This window comes from Thamnophis elegans, chromosome Z, assembly GCF_009769535.1.
Source record: "Thamnophis elegans isolate rThaEle1 chromosome Z, rThaEle1.pri, whole genome shotgun sequence".
Lineage (NCBI taxonomy): Eukaryota > Metazoa > Chordata > Lepidosauria > Squamata > Colubridae > Thamnophis > Thamnophis elegans.
Genome location: NC_045558.1, coordinates 132114691 through 132134588, shown reverse-complemented (window position 1 = coordinate 132134588; position 19898 = coordinate 132114691). Strand labels below are relative to the sequence as shown.

The 19898-nt window shown below is 42.5% G+C and overlaps 1 protein-coding gene across 1 annotated transcript; it reads left to right on the top strand.

Annotated features, from left to right (window-relative positions):
- Nucleotides 1-14741, top strand: LOC116522801 (vomeronasal type-2 receptor 26-like). The gene is made up of 6 exons (XM_032237836.1): nucleotides 1-221; nucleotides 1915-2092; nucleotides 3721-4575; nucleotides 9590-9817; nucleotides 12730-12856; nucleotides 13846-14741. The coding sequence occupies exons 1-6, from the start codon at nucleotides 1-3 to the stop codon at nucleotides 14739-14741; spliced, it is 2505 nt and encodes an 834-aa protein (XP_032093727.1).
- The last annotated feature ends 5157 nt before the right edge of the window (nucleotides 14742-19898 follow it).

The window sequence follows — 19898 nt, the reverse complement described above, 5'->3', positions numbered from 1 at the left end:
ATGGTATTTTTCATGGCAGTAATAGCAGTCCTATTGCCAGAGGTCGCATGCCTTCTTTCTCGTACTAAGGCATGCAATGTGGGGAAACCTCAATTTATTAAGCACAAGTATTTTGTGCCCGGAGATTTCACGATAGCTGGGATACTCTCTCAGTTCTACATGATATCTGATCGAGTGGGTTTCACAAGACATCCATCTGAAGAACTGGTTGATGAGATCATGTAAAGACTTTCTCTTTTTAGCTGTCACATGTCTCAAACCAGATATCTTTCTCTAAGAAGATGCCTGGACTGAGTTAGTTAATGGTGTTGCTTGCAGCACAAATTATTTCTCCTGGTTTCTTGCTGGTTAGTTCCTTCATTCTTAAGCTAATAGAAATGGATTCCTACTGATATTTCTTACCTGGTAAATAAATAAGAAATACACAGACATAGGCACAAGTTTAAGGCAGATCTCACCCCAGTCCTTTTGTTCAAATTCTGTATTGGGTTTTTCTCATTTTCTTGGAATTCTGTGGAATTAATCTTCAGTGCTCTGATATTGAAACACTATTTGTAGCTAATTGAACGCCAACCTTTAACAGTTTATTTTTTCTTCTGAATATTAGGGAACAATGGTACTATGTAATACTTTTAATTTGTTTATTTAATATGTATGAGGTACAAAGGTAGGGCTGCCCCAATGAAACAGTTGCAGTTTTTACTAGGATAAGGGATTTCAGAAAAAAGAATTCCATGCATCATTTGTATGGAACACATGAAAAACAGTTGCAGGAATTGAGTATATTTAGTTTATAGCAGTTAGCAGTTAGCAATAGCAGTTAGACTTATATACCACTTCATAGGGCTTTCAGCCCTCTCTAAGTGGTTTACAGAGTCAGCATATCGCCCCCACAATCTGGGTCCTCATTTTACCCACCTTGGAAGGATGGAAGGCTGAGTCAACCCTGAGCCGGTGAGATTTGAACCGCTGAACTGCTGAACTAGCAGTCAACTGAAGTGGCCTGCAGTACTGCATTCTATCCACTGTGCCACCTTGGCTCTATCCCAATGAAATTTTTAATGAAAAGAAGGACTAGGGGTGACATGATAGCAATGTTCGAATATCAAAGGGGCTGCCACAAAGAAGAGGGGGTCAGCCTATTCTCCAAAGCACCTGAAGGTAAGACAAGAAGCAATGGATGGAAACTAATCAAGGAGAGAACCAACCTAGAACTAAGGTGAAATTTTGAGAAAGGGTTTCCTGCTTAAGCAGAGGGTTGGACTAGAAGACCCCCAAAGTCCCTTTCAACTCTGTTATTCTGTTTGCTCTCAAGTAAGGTTCAAAACACATTTTCTTTCTTTACCCATAAAAATACCCAAGGTGACGATTGAAGAGCTAAAGATACAAGACTTAAAAGTAGGTTTGAAAGTTATAGGTAGATCACAATGTTATTATTAGCGTTAATTCAAGCAATCCATCAGTTTCCTAGTAAATAATTTTTAGGAATCATAGCAGCTTGCTTAAAAAAATTAATGTTTTGTCTGGGACCATTTTCTCTTTCATTGAAAAATCTCAGAAATCTCTGTCTGTCTCCCTATATGTATGTCTGTCTGTCTTTCTCTGTCTCTCTACCTATCATTCAATCCATCTGTGGGAATGATAAAATTTTTAAAGTGCTAATGAATTTACATGATTTCTTCTTGCATGGTACTATGTAATCTGTTTTTTTTTCTGTATAGAATTTAGCAGAATTGAAAATGAAATACATGTAATGCCACATTCTTTATGTGAAATATGATTTGTAATGTATTTGTGCAGATTTTTTCTACAGAACTACCAACATATCCTGGCCTTAGTTTTTGCTGTAAAGGAGATCAATGAAAACCATCACATTTTACCCAACGTGACTCTGGGTATGCACCTCTCTAACAGTTATTTCATGGCGAGATGGACTTACTTGGCTTCAATGGAGCTTCTCTCAACACGGGGCAGATTTATCCCCAATTATAAATGTGATGCCAAGGATAGGGCAATATCTGTTATTGCGGGACCTAACTCTCACATCTGTCCCTTCATGGCAAACATTTTGAATGTCTACAAGATGCCCCAGGTAAGATTTGCTCTTGAAATGCATACTGTGGGCTGTGACAAAAAATTTGACAGATAGGAGGAAGCACTGTAGCCTAGACAATGATCTGGTTAAAAAAAAATCTGAGTACAAACCAATTTGAGAAAACATCTCAGAATTGACTCAAGGTAGGAAGGAAGGAAGGAAGGAAGAAAGGAAGGAAGGAAGGAAGGAAGGAAGGAAGGAAGGAAGGAAGGAAGGAAGGAAGGGTCATTCTGTAATATAAAGACCAAGATAAATATTTCCCAATACTAATACATTGAATTGCTTAATCAAATCCATGAATATTTAATATTATTATTATGACAATGGTGAGAAAATGTATTGATGAAAACATATTAACATTCCTATTAAGTGTATTTATAAGTTAAGGAATCACAGTATATTAATTAGTTTGATTTCAGATTTAGTAGTAAATCTAGTAAACATATCTATCTAAATATATCTATGTCATATCTATGTCACATCACCAGTACATTATTCATCATGTTGATGTTTGGTGTTTTTTTTTTTAAAATAATAATATAACTTTGTAAATGAAACAGGAAAGGGGGAAATGCTTTCAGACTTGCAAGACTGGTTTCACAGTCTGGATTGCCTAACCGAGCCGAGGTGGCGCAGTGGTTAGGGTGCAGTACTGCAGGCCACTTCAGCTGACTGTTATCTGCAGTTCAGCGGTTCTAATCTCACTGGCTCAAGGTTGACTCAGCCTTCCATCTTCCAAGGTAGGTGAAATGAGGACCCAGACTGTGGGGATGATATGCTGACTCTGAAGACCGCTTAGAGAGGGCTGAAAGCCCTATGAAGCGGTATATAAGTCTAACTGCTATTGCTATTGCTAACTAAAAGTGCTTTTCCTCTCAGCTGTTTTTAGATTCAAAGAACTAGAGAGACTCATTTCTGATATGGTTATAACATTTCCTGAATGAGATGGTTATAGCATTCTTTTAATTTTTTATTAAAGTTCATTATATGATAAAACACGAATAGAAACAAAAAATCAAGAAACATAAAGAAAAGAAACGAAGGCACAGAAAGAAAAATAGAACCCATTGATTTTTGACTTTTTAAATTGGAGTAGGATGTACAAAAAAGCTACAATCTCAACCCTTTGTTTACATTTCCAGTTAACAGATTAACAGAGTTGGAAGGGATCTTATAGGTCATCTAGTCCAACCCCCTGCTCAAGCAGGAGACCCTACATCATTTCTGACAAATGGCAGTCCAATCACTTTTTGAAAGTCTCAAGTGATGAGTTAAGCAGCTCTGCTTTCTCTCTGTTGCCTGTTACTTCCTTGCCATTAATTCAAACCATTTCTATAAAAACAAAGTCGATCAAATCATCAAAACCTAACATCTAAGTCTCATTTTTTCCGCATTTTAAGTGTAAATCCAGATGCTATCTTGGTCACAAATTAATGCATTTCTGTCTTTAGCTTGGCAATTATACTACTTCTAAACATCAGGTTTTTATGAACAAGATTAGTTATCTATTAATGTTTACATCAATGTTTACAACAAACGCCATGGATTTAGAACTGATTTTTCAAAAATAGTAAATACTTCATTTTGGAAAATCATGTCCTCACCTTTTTTCCCCCTACATTTAGCTGATATATGGATCTTCTCCTATGATAGATGACAAGATACAAGCTGCTTTCTTCCATCGTTTTTTCCCAGATGGTGACCAACAGATTCTGGGTATTCTCCACTTGCTGTTGCATTTTAGTTGGACATGGATTGGGTTGATTCTCCAACGTAATGAGAGTGGAGACAGATTCATTCAAAATGCTGTTCCGGTGTTTTCCCAAAAAGGTATCTGCTTTGAGTTCACGGGAGAGATGGCCAAGGAAACATTTTCTAATGATATTACAGCAGCCTTTAAAGATTTTAGTAAAATGTACATTCTTATCATGAACAGCACTACCAACGTCATCGTCCTATATTGTGAAAACCAGGTCACCGTCATTGTTAGAATGTTGCCCTATTTTACAGAATTTGAAGCGATACCCATTGAGAGAAAAGATAAAATTTGGATAATGCCAGCCCAGATGGAGTTTACATCCCTTCCCTTTCAAAAAACTAGGGGTATGGAGTTTTTCCATGGTGTTTTAACTTTTGAGGTTTCTTCCAAGGAGATTTCTGGATTTAATAAATTCCTTCAGATGGGAAACCCAACATCAGAAGTGGAAGACCATTTAATGAGAGTGTTCTGGGAACAGGCTTTTGAATGCTCTTTTCCTAAAGATAAGTTAGATGAAGACGCTGGAATGCTGTGCACTGGAGAAGAGAAGTTGGACAAGCTACCTAAATCTGTGTTTGACACCACCATGACTGGACAGAGTTACAGCATCTACAACACAGTTTATGCTGTGGCACATGCTTTACAAGCCATGTTTCCCCCAAAACACAGAACAAGAGCAAAAGTTGGGAGAGAAATGTTTTTAACTCAAACAGCATGGCAGGTAATAAGAGATTGAATGAATATTTCCCATTACTCTTCTCTCTAATGCAGTCTCTGTCCGGTTCACTGACAAATGCGCGCTCGACAAAAGCGCACCAACAAAACCGCAGGAAGAAAAGCACAAGTTCAAAATCGCCCCGACGAATGAGCACAGAAGCGCATCGACAACAGCACGCTGACAGAAGCGCGCCCTAAACCTAACCCTAAAGGTAACCCTAAACCTAACCCTAAACCTAACCCTGAACCTAACCCTGAACCTAACCCTAAACCTAACTCTAAACCTAAACGTAACCCTAACCCTTACCCTTACCTTAACCCTTACCTTAACCGTAATGGCGCTTCTGTCAGCACTCTTTTGTCGGTGCACCTTTGTGGGCATGCTGTCGACATCACGGTTTTATCGCCGTGGTTTTGTCGGCGTGCTGTTGTCGGGTGCGCATTTGTTGGGTCATGCTCTGTCCTACTATTAGGGATACACTGGAGTGTTGATTTTAAGTCTCCTGCTACTCCGCTTTCCAAATCTTTTTGGGACCTAGAGGAACCTTTGTAACTGAATAGGCAACAAGGCTACAATAATGATATAACAATATGCTGGAAAGGATTAAGATAGAGATTTTTTTTTTTTTTTTTTAGAGATTTTATTAATATTTGTAGGCCGCCCTTTTCCCTGAGGGGACTCAGGGCGGCTCACATAAAATCGGGGAAGGGGAGATACAGACATTAAGATAAGACATATAATAAAATAATAAACAACATACATTCATCATTCGGGAGGGGAACTATCCTTGTCCCCAGGCCTGACGGGCGAGCCAGTTCTTCAAGGCTGTGCGGAAGGCCTGGACGGTGGCGAGGGTGCGAATCTCTACGGGGAGCTCGTTCCAAAGGGTCGGGGCTACTACTGAGAAGGCCCTCCTCCTTGTAGTTGCCAGCCGACACTGGCTGGCCGATGGTATACGGAGGAGGCCTAATCTATGTGATCTTATTGGTCGCAGGGATGTAATTGGCAGAAGGCGGTCTCTCAAGTATCCAGATCCACTGCCATGTAGGGCTTTATGGGTGACTAATAGCACCTTGAAGCGCATCCGGAGATCGACAGGTAGCCAGCGCAGCTCGTGGAGGATAGGTGTTATGCGGGTGAACCGAGGTGCACCCACAATCACTCGCGCGGCCGCATTCTGTACTAGCTGAAGTCGCCGGATGCTCTTCAAGGGCAGCCCCATGTAGAGCACGTTGCAGTATTCCAGCCTAGAGGTCACAAGGGCCCGGGTGACTGTTGTGAGAGCCTCCCGATTCAGGTAGGGTCGCAACTGGCGCACCAGGCGAACCTGGGCGAATGCCCCCCTGGTCACAGCCATTAAATGGTGGTCAAACGATAGCTGTGAGTCCAGGAGGACTCCCAAGTTGCGAACCCTCTCTGAGGGGTGTAGAATTTGACCCCCCAGCCTGAGTGATGGAATATTGGTCGAATCTCTGGGAGGGAAACACAACAGCCACTCGGTCTTTTCTGGGTTGAGCACGAGCTTGTTAACCCTCATCCAGTCCATAACAGCTTCGAGGCCACGGTTCATCACGTCTGCCGCTTCATTGAGTTGGCACGGGGCGGACAGATACAGTTGAGTATCGTCCGCATATTGATGGTATCTAATCCCGTGCCTGCGAATGATCTCACCCAGCGGTTTCATGTAGATGTTGAATAGTAGGGGGGATAAGACTGAGCCCTGAGGCACCCCATAAGTTAGGGGCCTAGGGGACGATCTCTGCCCCCCCACTAACACCGACTGCGACCTGTCCGAGAGGTAGGAGGAGAACCACCGCAACACGGCGCCTCCCACTCCCACCTCCCGCAGTCGTCGCAGAAGGATACCATGGTCGATGGTATCGAAAGCCGCTGAGAGGTCGAGGAGAACCAGGATGGAGGAATGTCCTCCATCTCTGGCCCTCCAGAGATCATCGATCAATGCGACCAAAGCGGTTTCTGTGCTGTAACCGGGTCTGAAGCCTGACTGGAAGGGGTCTAGATAGTTTGCTTCCTCCAAGGACCGCTGGAGCTGGAAGGCCACCACCTTCTCAACAACCTTCCCCAGAAAGGGGAGGTTGGAGACTGGACGATAATTATTAAGGATAGCTGGATCCAAAGATGGCTTCTTCAGGAGGGGTCTCACCACCGCCGCTTTCAGTGCGGCGGGGAAGTTCCCCTCCCGAAGTGAGGCGGTGACAACCGCCTGGATCCAGCCTCGTGTCACCTCACTGCAGTTAGTAACTAACCATGAGGGACACGGATCCAGTACACAGGTGGAGGTACTTACAGCCCTCATGGCCTTGTCCACATCCCCGGGGGTAACGTCTTGAAACTCAACCCAGAGTTGTTCAAATTGATCCTCCTGTGCCTCGGCTGGAGCTGCAGGGGTGGAGTCCAAGTCCGACCGAAACCGAGCAATTTTGTCCGCTAAGAATTGGGCATACTCTTCGGCTCTGCCCTGCAAGGGTTCCCCCGCTTCCCTTTTGTTCAATAGGGAGCGGGTTATCCTAAACAGGGCGGCCGGGCGGGACTCAGCGGACGCAACCAAGGTGGCTATATGGGATCTTTTTGCAGCCCTAAGTGCCCTGGTGTATTCCTTGGTGCAGGTGGTTACCATTGCTCGGTTCGCTTCGGACTTATCGGACCTCCAACGGTGCTCTAGGCATCTCCTCCGGCGCTTCATCTCCTGGAGTTCCTCGGTGAACCAAGGAGGTCTCCGGGATCCGCCGCCTCGGAGGGGCCGCAGTGGCGCAATCCGGTCGAGGGTCTCCGATGCTGCCGAGTGCCACGCAGCAACCAGAGTCTCCACCGGACTGTGGGTGAAAGTGTCAGGAATAACCCCAAGCTCTGTCTGGAACCTTGACGGTTCCATAAGACGCCTGGGGCGGAACCACCTGGTCGGTTCCTCCTCCCTACAGTGGGGGTTTGGTCTCCGAAAGTCGAGCCTCAGTAGGCAGTGGTCTGACCACGACAGGGGTATGATGTCGTTCCCCCTCAGACCAAGATCACAAATCCACTGCTCCGAGAGAAATACAAGGTCAAGCATGTGTCCCGCCGAATGGGTTGGGCCTCGAATTACTTGGGTCAAGCCCATGGCTGTCATGGAAGCCATGAACTCCTGCGCCCCCTCCGAGTTTTCACCGAGCGACGGCAAATTAAAGTCCCCCAGGACCATCAGCCTAGGGAACTCAACTGCCAGCTCGGCTACCGACTCGAGGAGCGAGGGGAGGGCTGCTGCAACGCTGTTGGGAGGCAGGTACGTTAACAGCAGACCCACTTGACCCTTGAGGTCCAACTTTAACAGCAAAGACTCACACCCGACAATCTCCGGAGCAGGGACCCTACGAGGAACTAACGACTCTCGGATAACAGCGGCCACACCCCCACCCCTTCCCTGGGCTCTCGGCTGATGTAGCACCTGAAATCCTTCTGGGCACAGTTCTACAAGGGGGACTCCTCCCTCTGGGCCCAGCCAGGTTTCAGTAATACATGCCAGGTCTGCCCTCTCATCTAAAATTAAGTCCCGGACGAGAGGAGCTTTATGTACAACAGACCTGGCATTTAGCGACAACAGCCTGAGACCAGGGTCCTGACTGCTTACGCCATCTGGTCTCGGAGTGGGACTCCTAGGGCCGGAAGGAGGGATCTCTGTAATGTAGCGAACCCTCCTTCCCCGGTAATGGCCTGCCCTAAAGTCCCCGCCGTATCTGCCTCTCCCTGTTACGACCGTAATACCCCGACCCTCTCCCGTGTCTCTAGTCCCCTCAACCACCCCCGTGGCCCCCGCATCTCCCGGCAGGTCCTCCGAATCATGCGTACTCATACACTCTTCCAAGCAGTCCCCACGTGAAAGTTAAAAAACACAAAATTTTACAACAATATGGTTATAAAAGTGGGCCATTCATTCATCTCACACATATCTCATACGTATCCCATACAAAGAAAGAAGAGAAAGATGAAAGAAAAGGGAGAAATTAAAAATTGCGCAATTAATTAAGTTAAAGTGCGAGTTCAGGTGGTAAAAGTCGGCTCTCAATGTTCAGAGTTGGAATGGCTGGATAAAATCCAAAACAGAAGCCAACAACGGTCCATAGAAGATATATAGATAGTATGCAGGGGAATGTCTTGTCTTCCCCCTCGCCTATAGGCCTGAAAGGGTCCAAAGTCTGGTGGTGGCTGGAACAGGTTGAAGAAGAAGGGGGGGGGTATGTTGGTTGTTAGGACGCCAACTCCCCCTCCATATTTCTGCCATCCTCTATCTCTCCTTTCATAAAACATATGCACCACAAAAGCACAGTCCATGGCGTCCTGAGAGTTGTAATTAAGTGGGCGCTGTCCGAGTTGGTATTCCAGGGGCAGTGACGGGTGGCAATGTGGTCAGAGGAGGTCGGATGTTGAAAGGCCAAAATCAGATGGTCACAGGCCAGGATAGTGGAGAGCCCATGCTAAGCAAGGGAACAAGTAGAAGCACAGGCAAGCAACAGCAGCAGCAACAGGAGGGGGGGGGGGCAGCAGCTCAGATATCAGCTTCAGCGTTTCTTGGTGAGAGAACAGACTGCCCAGCTCTTAATCTCTGGCATACACACACACAGCTCCACGTAGCCCTAGCTAACCAGTTTCCAACGTCTGGCTCCAAGCAGCAACGGGAATAAGCTTCTCCAACAGGAGCTTCAATAAATCAAGGCTTCAATAAATCAAGGCTTCCCCGACAGCAGCAGTGTCAGCGTTGGCATTTTCAACAAAATTTACCTGTTTGGAACAGGTATGGCAGGGGAGAAACATGAATGAAGGGTTGAAGAACTCTAATTCTATTGATGAACTCATTTGTAGTAAATCAATATCTATCACTTAATAACATTGAAATTGCTCTCCCTCCCTCCTTCCCTTCCTTCTTTTCCCTCTCGCTCTGCCCTCCCCTCCCTTCTTCTCCTCTCCCCTCCCCTTCCTGTCCCATCCCATCCCTTCATTTTAATTACCAACCTTTCCTTCATTTTAGTTCCATCACTATTTGAGAACCATGTCATTTAATAACACTGCAGGAGAAAAAATTTCCTTTAACAAAAATGGAAATTTAGACACTGGATTTGACATTATCAACTGGGTCACATTCCCAAATGAGACCTTTGTTAAATTCAAAGTTGGAAAGATTGACCCAGCAGCTTCTCCAGATAAGCTATTCACCATTTCTGCACAAGACATCATCTGGCCCACCATGTTTAACCAGGTATTTCTGCTCAGATGTCAAAATGTGTATCCTTCCCCTTCCTTTCTTGTTTCCAGAATTATTGATTCGAATGTATCTTACTCTTAAAGTTGTCAGGCCAAAAACTGCAAAGATGAAGAAATAATGACCAGAGATTTTGAAATAAAATGGCTTAAATCTCTGTATAGCAAAATAATTTACTGATATATCTTTATTAAATCTTAATGGTTTTAGCAGAATTTAATCCAATAGCTGCTATCTATTCCTGCTGGCATTTTAATCTTGTCTAGTTTAAATATATATTTGAAAGTTTTTAAAGTAATTAAAGCTTGTTAGTTGTGAAGTCATGTCTGACCCATCGCTACCCCATGAATATTGTTCATCCAGCCCTTCCTGTCCTCTACCATTCTCCGGAGTCCATTTAAGCTCACGCCAACTGCTTCAGTGAATTAAATTAAATTAAAGCTATTTATCATATAATTCACAAATTATTAAGAAGACATAAGAAATATTTCCTTTTGTCTATAAACAGTCCCTTTCATCTGAAAGTTGATTTCCCCCAGAAAAAATAGCATTTTTCCCTTAGTCTTTTCTTAAATGGAACAATCTCCCCGTGGAGATTCGTACCCTCACCACCGTCCAGGCCTTCCGTACAGCCCTCAAGAACTGGCTAACCCGTCAGGCCTGGGGATAATCTTATTTCGCCCCTCCCGAATGTTGAGTGAATGTTGAGTTTTATTGTCTAATTTACTTTGTGCACATTTCTTTTTTTGTATTGTCCTACACTCCCCTTCCTTTTTTGATTGTAAGCCGCCCTGAGTCCCCTCAGGGAAAAGGGCGGCCTATAAATAAACTACAAAAAAAAAAAAAAAAAAATGGCTTTTCCGGATTTTCAAGTTTCTATTTACTAATTATTGTATCTGGGGAGCAGTCAGCCTCTGTTTGATCCAGTGATTGATTATCCTGATTTGGAAATGCACAGCCAGGGAGAAAGAAGGAAACAAGCAGGGAATTAGCTTTGAATCATTGCAAAGTTCCAAGCAATCAAAGACCCCCTAAGCTCCATGGAACCACCTCTATGTGTTTCCCAGGGGAGGCAAGAACCATTATTTTTCTTTGCTTCAGCAACAGGATGGATCTATTACCATTTTGGTACACTGTAAATAATACCATCCTCAAACTCTGCTCTTCAATTGTCTTTCATCTAGCCTGCCTGGATGATGATGATGATGATTGTTGTTGTTTTTGTTATTTATTTGGGTGGCATTCAGTAGTGGAGTGGTGAAATGTTTAAAAAAATAATCAGCAGTGAAATGCAGGAAACAGAAATAAATATTGTAGATAGTGTATGGATTTAGAAAAGAAGGACAAGGAGTGACGTGATAGCACTGTTCCAGAGGTGGGTTCCTACCAGTTCGCACCTATTTGGTAGAACCGGTTTGTCAAATCTACTGAACCGGTTAGAAGAGGTTCCACCAGTGGACCCGGAAACCAGGCCACACCTACAGAAGAGGTTCCAAAATTTTTTGAAACCCACCACTAGTCCTTGGATATGATTATTCTACACTATCATGCTTATATTTATAAAACTCAGTGCCTCTGTGAAAAGTAAGGATGACTACTGCATTTGTGGTGCAATCAGAACATTGCGTGTGTTGAAGTTTTAACGCAAACCAAAGATGCCTTTTAAAAAACAAGTTTACATCATATTCTTATGAATGCCAGTGCTGTGTGTGAGGTAATTTAAGGTGGTTCTGACAAGTGTCGTCGGCATCTTCATGTCCGGTCACATGGGCGGCAAGCCACTCCCACAAAGGAGGCCACACCCACAGAGTAGGTTCAAACAATTTTTGAAACCCACCACTGCACTGTTCCAATATTTGAGCAGCTGCCACAAAGAAGAGGGAGTCAAACTATTCTCCAAAATATCAGAAGGTAGCTGGAAACAATGGCTGGAAACTAACCAAGGACAGAAGCAATGTAAAACTAAGGAGAAATTTTCTGAATGAGAACAATCAACAGCTTGCCTTCAAGGCTTATGGGTGCTTCCTCACTGGAGGTTTTTAAGAAGAGACTGGACATCCATTTCTCTGAAATAATATAGGGTCTGCTGTTTGAGCACGAGTTGGATTAGAAGACCTCCAAAGTCCCTTTCAACTCTGTTATTATGTTTGCTCTCAAATAAGACACATTTTCTTCCTTGACCCCAGAGGTGGTTTCCTACCAGTTCGCACCTATTCGGAAGAACCGGTTCATCAAATCTACCGAACCGGTTAGAAGAGGTTCCACCAGTGGACCCGGAAAGCAGGCCACACCTACAGAAGAGGTTCCAAAATTTTTTGAAACCCACCACTGACACACAGACAGACAGACAGACAGACAGACTCACACAGAAAGAGAAAAGAAAAGAGAAAGAAAGGAAGAAAAAACAAATAAAAAAAGAAAAAAAGAAAGAAAAAGTGAGAGAGAGATGAAAGGAAAAAAGGAAAAAGGGACAGAGAGAGAAAAGGAAGGAGAGAGAGAGAGAGAGAGAGAGAGCGCGCACATGACCGGCAAGCCACTCCCACCAGGTCACATGGCTGGCAAGCCACTCCCACAAAGGAGGCCACACCCACAGAGTAGGTTCGAACAATTTTTGAAACCCACCACTGCTCTACCCATAAAAGTACATAAGATGTACTTTTACACCTTGTGCTTTTAAGATCCCTTCCATCTGATGATGATGATGATGATGATTAGGATTAGGATTAGGAGGAAGAGGAGGAGGATAATGGATGGGGATTCTGCCAATTTTCTCTTTATGTCCCAAATGACAGAAAGAATGGTGAAATTGTTCTTACTTTGTTAGTTTCCCATCAACTCCTGAAAGACATTCAAATAGAATGTTCTGAAACTTTTGAGTTTTAATAGATCCTGGTTTCACTTCTTGATAGGTTCTACCTCTTTCTGTATGCAATGACAATTGCTATTCTGGGTCTCGGAAGATGAAAATAGAAGGGAAGCCATTTTGCTGTTATGATTGCCTTCCATGTGCAAAAGGGAAAATTTCAAACCAGATGGGTAAGAGCGGTGTTGTGCAAAACTATTCAGTCTTCTTAACTGTGATTCAAAATGCTTATTTCCAAACGTTCTACAACTGACTTGTAATGTGGTGATTAAACCAATTAAATATCTGTCAGGGTTCCAAACAATAGATCCAACACAATCAAAACTCTGAGGTCAAAGTGCTTCTCAAAGTCCAAATTTATTAGGCATGTTGTATTGGCACATCTGGTGAAAACCTGACTTCTCTGAGTCCATATGTCCATCACATGGTCCAACCAGGTCACAGTCCCAACTCCAGTTGGTTTCAGTCAATGCCTCCCCAGCACCTGGTGGGAGCATCCTTGATTCCTAGGAGGAAGAATTTTATTTTAGCTACAAGTCCCCAGCTATCTCTACCCGCCCTCCCATTCCCACAGCTCCAACAAGCCTCACTGTGGGAGCTCTGAAGATGCTCCAAAATGGTTTCAGGGTTGACAATAGCTTTATAAATACTAAAAATGAAAGGGATACCACAAACAATATCTAAGTGTCAGAAGATCTGCATATTTATAGAATCACACAAAATATAAATGAAAGGTAAAGGTTCCCCTTGCACATATGTGTTAGTCATTTCGGTCTCCAAAGGGTGGTGCTCATCTATGTTTCAAAGCTGAAGAGTCCGAAGACTTCTCTGTGGTCATATGGCTGACATGACTAAATTCCGAAGGGACACAGAAGGCTGTTACCTTCCCACCAAAGGTGGTCCCTATTTTTCTACTTGCATTTTTATATGATTTTGAACTGGTAGGTTGGCAGAAGCTGGGACAAGTAATCGCAGCTCACTCTGTTATGCAGTGCTAGGGATTCGAACTGCTGAACTGCCGAGCTTTCTGATCAACAAGCTCAGCATCTTACCCACTGAAATAGGCATTACTTAATTAGAGAAAAATAAGTCCAATAATTAACTCTCAGTCCTGCTACCTGAGCGTTGAATAGAAATTGACCATGATGCTTTGTTTTTCTAGATGCAGTTGACTGCTTTCAATGTTCAGAAGACCAATATCCAAATAAGGCTCAAAATCTTTGTATTTTAAAAACAACAACCTTCCTGTCTTACAATGAGCCACTGGGAATCACCTTGGCCAGTGTTAGTCTCTTCCTTTCTTTCATCACAGCTTTGGTGCTGGGGATCTTCATTAAACAATGGGACACTCCCATTGTCAAAGCCAACAACAGGAGCCTCACCTACATTCTTCTCATTGTTCTCCTGCTCTCATTCCTGTGCAGTTTGCTCTTCATTGGGCAACCTGACCAAGGAAAATGTTTCATGCGACAAGCTGCATTTGGGATCATATTCTCTGTAGCCCTTTCTTGCATATTAGGGAAAACGATCATTGTTGTTCTTGCTTTCATGGCTACCAGGCCAGGTTCCAAAATGAGGAAATGGGTGGGGAATAGGCTGGCTTTTTCTATTGTCCTATTTTGCTCCCTAACACAATTTACCATTTGCACAGTGTGGCTGACAATTTCTCCCCCATTCCCAGATTCTGACATGCATTCTGTAGCTGAAGAAATTGTCCTAGAATGTAATGAAGGTTCAACCACAATGTTTTATATTGTTCTTAGTTTTCTGGGCCTCTTGACCTCTGTCAGTTTCACAGTAGCCTTTCTAGCTAGGAAGTTACCAGATAGTTTTAATGAAGCCAAATTTATCACCTTCAGCATGTTGGTCTTTTGTAGTGTCTGGATATCATTTGTTCCAACCTATTTGAGTACCAAGGGGAAATACATGGTGGCTGTGGAGATCTTCTCCATTTTGGCTTCAGCAGCTGGATTACTGGGCTGCATCTTTTCCCCCAAATGCTACATCATTATTCTGAGACCTGATCTGAATACAAAGGAACAGTTAAGAAAAAAATAATCCTGAATATGAAATTCAGTTTGCTCATTGATTCAATGCAGCCTTCCCCCTACTCTAACAAAATAATACAAAGTGACATCAATGAGGGTCTTTTGCTTTCTCCAACCAGAATTCTCTATCACTGCTTTTTGTCTTTAATATATGACCCAGAAGTTGAAGCACTGCCTTCCCCTGACCACTTTCATGACTGCTGTTATCTCTTATGGCAGCCTTTTCTACAAAGTCATACCTTCACAAAGTATCTATAGCACAGCATAATTCAATTTTCTTTGATTCTGAGAATGTACCTTCTCCTACCCTATTACCCTTGTTTCCTTTTCCCAACCATATACATTTCTTGGATCGATATAATGGATCCAGCTAACATTACTCAAAGTAAATCCATTCTAATTCTCAAAGATCTAAATAATTTATAGAGATTGGCTCAATTAAGCTTTGCTCCAGCATATGAACATTTGATAGGCTGCTTAAGGAAAAGTGAGTTTTGTTGTTAGACACAATATCTAGGAAACCAAAGACACGGGAAAAACTCATGACTTTGCAGCTAGGCACTATAAATAAATGAATAATGATATACATCACCCATAAAGATTAACAGGATAGGTCTGAAGATTATGAAATCCAAAAAAATATCATAGTTTAGTCTAACTGGATAAAAGTATTTCACCAATATATGCCAGTATGAATCACAACTATGATTAGGTTATGGGAAAATGTACTTTCATAGAAACATAGAAAACTATGGGAGAAAAAAAGCTAATAGTTCATTGAGTCTGCCCTTTAAATGTATTTGTTTTTTTCTTTTAATGTATTTTTTAATTATTATTTTTAGATAATAGATTTTTTTATTTTTTTACTTTTCACTTGCCACATATCTCTTTGTATGTGGAGATGAAGATGGCAACAAGCAATCACATGGTCCTTGATATCCTAAAATATTAATAGTGGATAAATTTGTTGGCAAATTGACAGTTCATTTTCATTATGTTGTTAAAAATGTTTAGCTAAATCATTGAGTTCTCAGAATACGGAACTACAATAATTAGGAATATCTTTAAAAAGTAGTCAATGTGCTTTTCATTAAAATATGTTGAAAATGACTCTTATGACTATGACTGATTTAACTTTGACTGTCTTTATTAATGTAGCCTAATTATGAACTTAACTCCCAGTTCAAAGAATAAGTCAAGTAGAATGATATAACTAGATTAGAAATAACAGACTAACTGAATTGCAAGGGACCTTGGAGATCTTATAATCTAACTCCCTCCTCAAGCAGGAAACCCTATACTATTTCAGACGTGACCTGACAAATGTGTGCCCGACTAAAGTGCGGCGATGAAACCATGGCAACAAACCTGCAACATCATCAATGCGCCGACAACAGCGCGCTGACAACAGCGCGCCGACGGAAGCACGATTTAAGTTAAGGTAAGGGTTAGTTTCAGGGGTAGTTTTAGGGTTAGGTTTAGGGTTAGGTTCAGGGTTAGGTTCAGGATTAGGTTTAGATTTAGGTTTAGGTTTAGGTTTAGGTTTAGGGTTAGGTTTAGGGTTAGGGTTAGGGTTAGGTTTAGGGTTAGGTTTAGGGTTAGGTTTAGGTTTAGGGTTAGGGTTAGGTGTAGAGCGTGCTTCTTTTGGCGCACTGTTTCATCTTTAATTTTAACAACCCTGGCATCGATTTTCTCATACAACTCCTGTTTAAGTCCTTTTAGTTCCCCTTTTATTTCCCCTTTTATTTCTTTTATTTCCTCTTTTCCCTCCTGTTTTATCTCCTGTTTTATCTCCTCTTTAAGATCTCTAAGTTTATCTTCCATTTTAATTGTCTCTGTGTTAAGAGCCACACTTAATTCACTCAAAAAGAATTCTTTCGTTAACAAATCTCCAGCAGGGGGCATACGGAGCGGAGGCTGCAACCTTGTGCCAGGCACTGGGGATGTGCCCCTGGGGATAGAGGGCGACAGTTTCAGATTAAAATTTGGTTTTGAGGCCATTCCAAATTTTATCTTCCAGCAATTAATAAAACTCTGCTGCCTGACTGTGCAGCTATAAGTAAAGATGCTGAATTTCTCCCTTTACTTTGAAATTTGAGGCTTGGCAAAACTTTCAGAGAATAAGCATTGTAACAAGACAGTTCAGCAGATTCATCACAATTTAAATTCCAGCAATTTAAATTCCATTAAGCAAGATTAATGAGAGAAAGGAAGTCTTGTAAAAATGAAACTAATTAAAAAGTTTCTGCTGGCCGATTGTGAAACAGGTGATAAGACACTCCTTTGAAGTTTTAGAGTTCTGTAGCATTTAACAAGGAAATTAAGAAGATAATCATTGTTACCGGAGAATCCAGCTGGCTCGGCGCCATTTTAAAAGCCTCTAAGTAAATAGATTTTCAGAGGAAGATCTTGTAAAAAAAAAGAAGCTATGATCTTGGTAAACAATTAATGTCCACGTGAACGGATTCAGCTTGTATTAAAATCAAATAAATCAAAGCTGTGAACTGAGTGGGAGAGATCTTACTTTGTACTGCACAGGGCAGTTTGAAGTTCCCAGCATGGACGCCGTTCTGCGCCCCTCTCTCTCTGCAGGCACAAAAGCTGCAAAAATCGAAGGGCATTTGCCAGCAAAACTAAATCTTCTTCCCTTCTTCTTCTCTGTTAAGACGTCAGATGGATGATCATCTAAACAGATACGTGACCATGAATTCGGGGGCAGCTAATTTTAAGCTGCCACCATCAGCAAGCTCCTCCCAGGAAGTCCCTGTTGGCGCACTGTTGTCGGCGCGCTTCTGCGCTCATTCGTTGGCGCAATTTAGAACTCGCGGTTTTGTCGCCGCGGTTTTGTCACTGCGGTTTTGTCGGGCACGCTTTAGTGGAGCGCGCATTTGTAGGGGAACCATTTCAGACACATGGTTGTCCATTTTTTCTCTTAAACCTTTGTTGGAGCATCCACAACCCCACACACCTAATTGTTGCAACCATTCTTCATGTTTTAACCTCAAGTTCCCTAATCATTTCTATTGCTCTTCTCTGCATTCTTTCTAGAGTGTGTCAACATCTTTTTAATATAAAATCAACCTGCTACCTATAAATGAAGGGGGATGGGAGCCTGTAATATGAAGAGTCTCCTTCTCATAGCCATTCAACAACAAACATTTTTCTAGGGTGGAAAAAAACAGTTAGAATTACTTAGACTTAATGGATCTTTCTTGTTGAAGATCTGCAAACAGATCTAGAGGTTGGCTATACATCTGGTGATGAGTTCTGAGTTACTTGTAATCCTCTCCTTGTTGGAAGAAATGTCCTTCTGGATTCAATTCCAAGAGGGGAAAAAGACACTGGAAACATGGAGGCTGTTTGGAAAGATGGTTTTTAATGGTGGACAGGACCACATGGCTTGAGGTCCTAGGTGAAAAGGGGATCAAATGTTTTGAACATGTTGAGTGAACAAAAAGAAGAGAAAAAAAGGGTCTTGCTGAGGGTCCCTGAGTTTCTTATACCCTCCATTTGGCCCCATTCCATAGCTTCCAGTTCCTGTGCAAGAAATGCATCCAGATTGGTTGTCAGACTCCCAAGGGGCAGGAGTCTTAGCTAACTTTGTAGGCTGTCTGTCTTTTGAGTCCCAAGCTTGGTTGAGTTCCCAGATGCCATGTGGTGAATATCCGTTGCAGATGGGTCTGCCTAAGGGAGGTAGATCTTTCTTATGTAGAATAGGCTGACTCAGGCCTGTAATGGACAATGCCGGCTGGCGGCTCCTCGGAGAGGGCCTTCTCTGTAGCTGCTCTGACCCTGTGGAACGACCTACCTGCAGAGATCTGGACCCTCCCCACTCTCTCGGCCTTCCGAAAAGCCACTAAAACCTGGCTATTCCGGCAAGCCTGGGGCTGTTGACTTCAGGAATGAGGCCCATCCCCACCCAGATTGAGTGTATAGTGCATTCTTTTTAAATTGTTTCTTTTTAAATTGTTCTTCATTTTAACTCCTATATTAACTTTTTCTGTAAGCCGCCCGGAGTCCTACGGGATTGGGCGGCATATAAATTTATTAAAATTTAAAGTTAAAGTTAAAGTCATTGCTAAAAGTGGGGGCTATTAAGAGTGAGTCTGTTTCCTGCCTAAAAACATGTTACTCCATTTTTTATCCAGGGAAGTATAATATTCTTCCTTTTCAATATTTCCCAGGATATTTCATTTTTCTAGGAGAAAGGTGGGTTTTAATTTCAGACATCCTTAAACGATAAATCAGAGGTTGACCAAATTAGCTCAGACAAGGACGTAAGATTTGTATTTCCTCTTTTGTTTATAGAGCCAGCTATGACTCCTACATAATAGCAATAGCACTTAGACTTATATACCACTTTACAGTGCTTTATAGCCCTCTCAAAGCAGTTTAGAATCAGCATATCACCACAACAATTTGGGTCCTCATTTTACGGAAGAATGGAAGGCTTAGTCAACCTTGAGCCTGGTGAGATTCAATCTGCCGAATTGCAGGCACCCGGCAGTTAGCAGAAGTAGCCTGCAATACAGTGGTTGTTTCAAAAACATTTACTACTGGTTCTGTGGGCATGGCTTATTTTATTTATTTATTTATTTATTTATTTATTTATTTATTTATTTATTTATTTATTATTTATTTATTTATTTATTTATTTATTTATTTATTTCTTTAAAGCTTTTATATGCCGCCCAATCCCAAAGGACTCCGGGCGGCTTACAAAGAAAATATAAAAAGTATAAGAACAATACAATTTAAAACAACAGTCAACCCTCATACATTCATTCGAGTCGGGGCCAGATCTCAACAGTGAGGTCAACAGTCCCAGCCCTGCCAAAACAGCCAAGTTTTTAATATGGTACCTCTCACTCCCACCTCCCCCAGGCGTTGCAGAAGGATACCATGGTCGATGGTATCAAAAGCTGCTGAGAGGTCAAGAAGCACCAGGATAGAGGAATACCCTCTATCCCTGGCCCGCCAGAGATCATCGGTCAGGGCGACCAAAGCAGTTTCCGTGCTGTACCCGGGCCTGAAACCAGACTGAAAGGAGTCTAGATAATCTAGATTATTTTGTGGGTGTGGCTTGGCAGTCATGTGACTGGGTGGGAATGGCTTAGTGGCTTGGTGGTCATATGACCAGGTGGGAGTTGCTTGATGGTCATGTGAT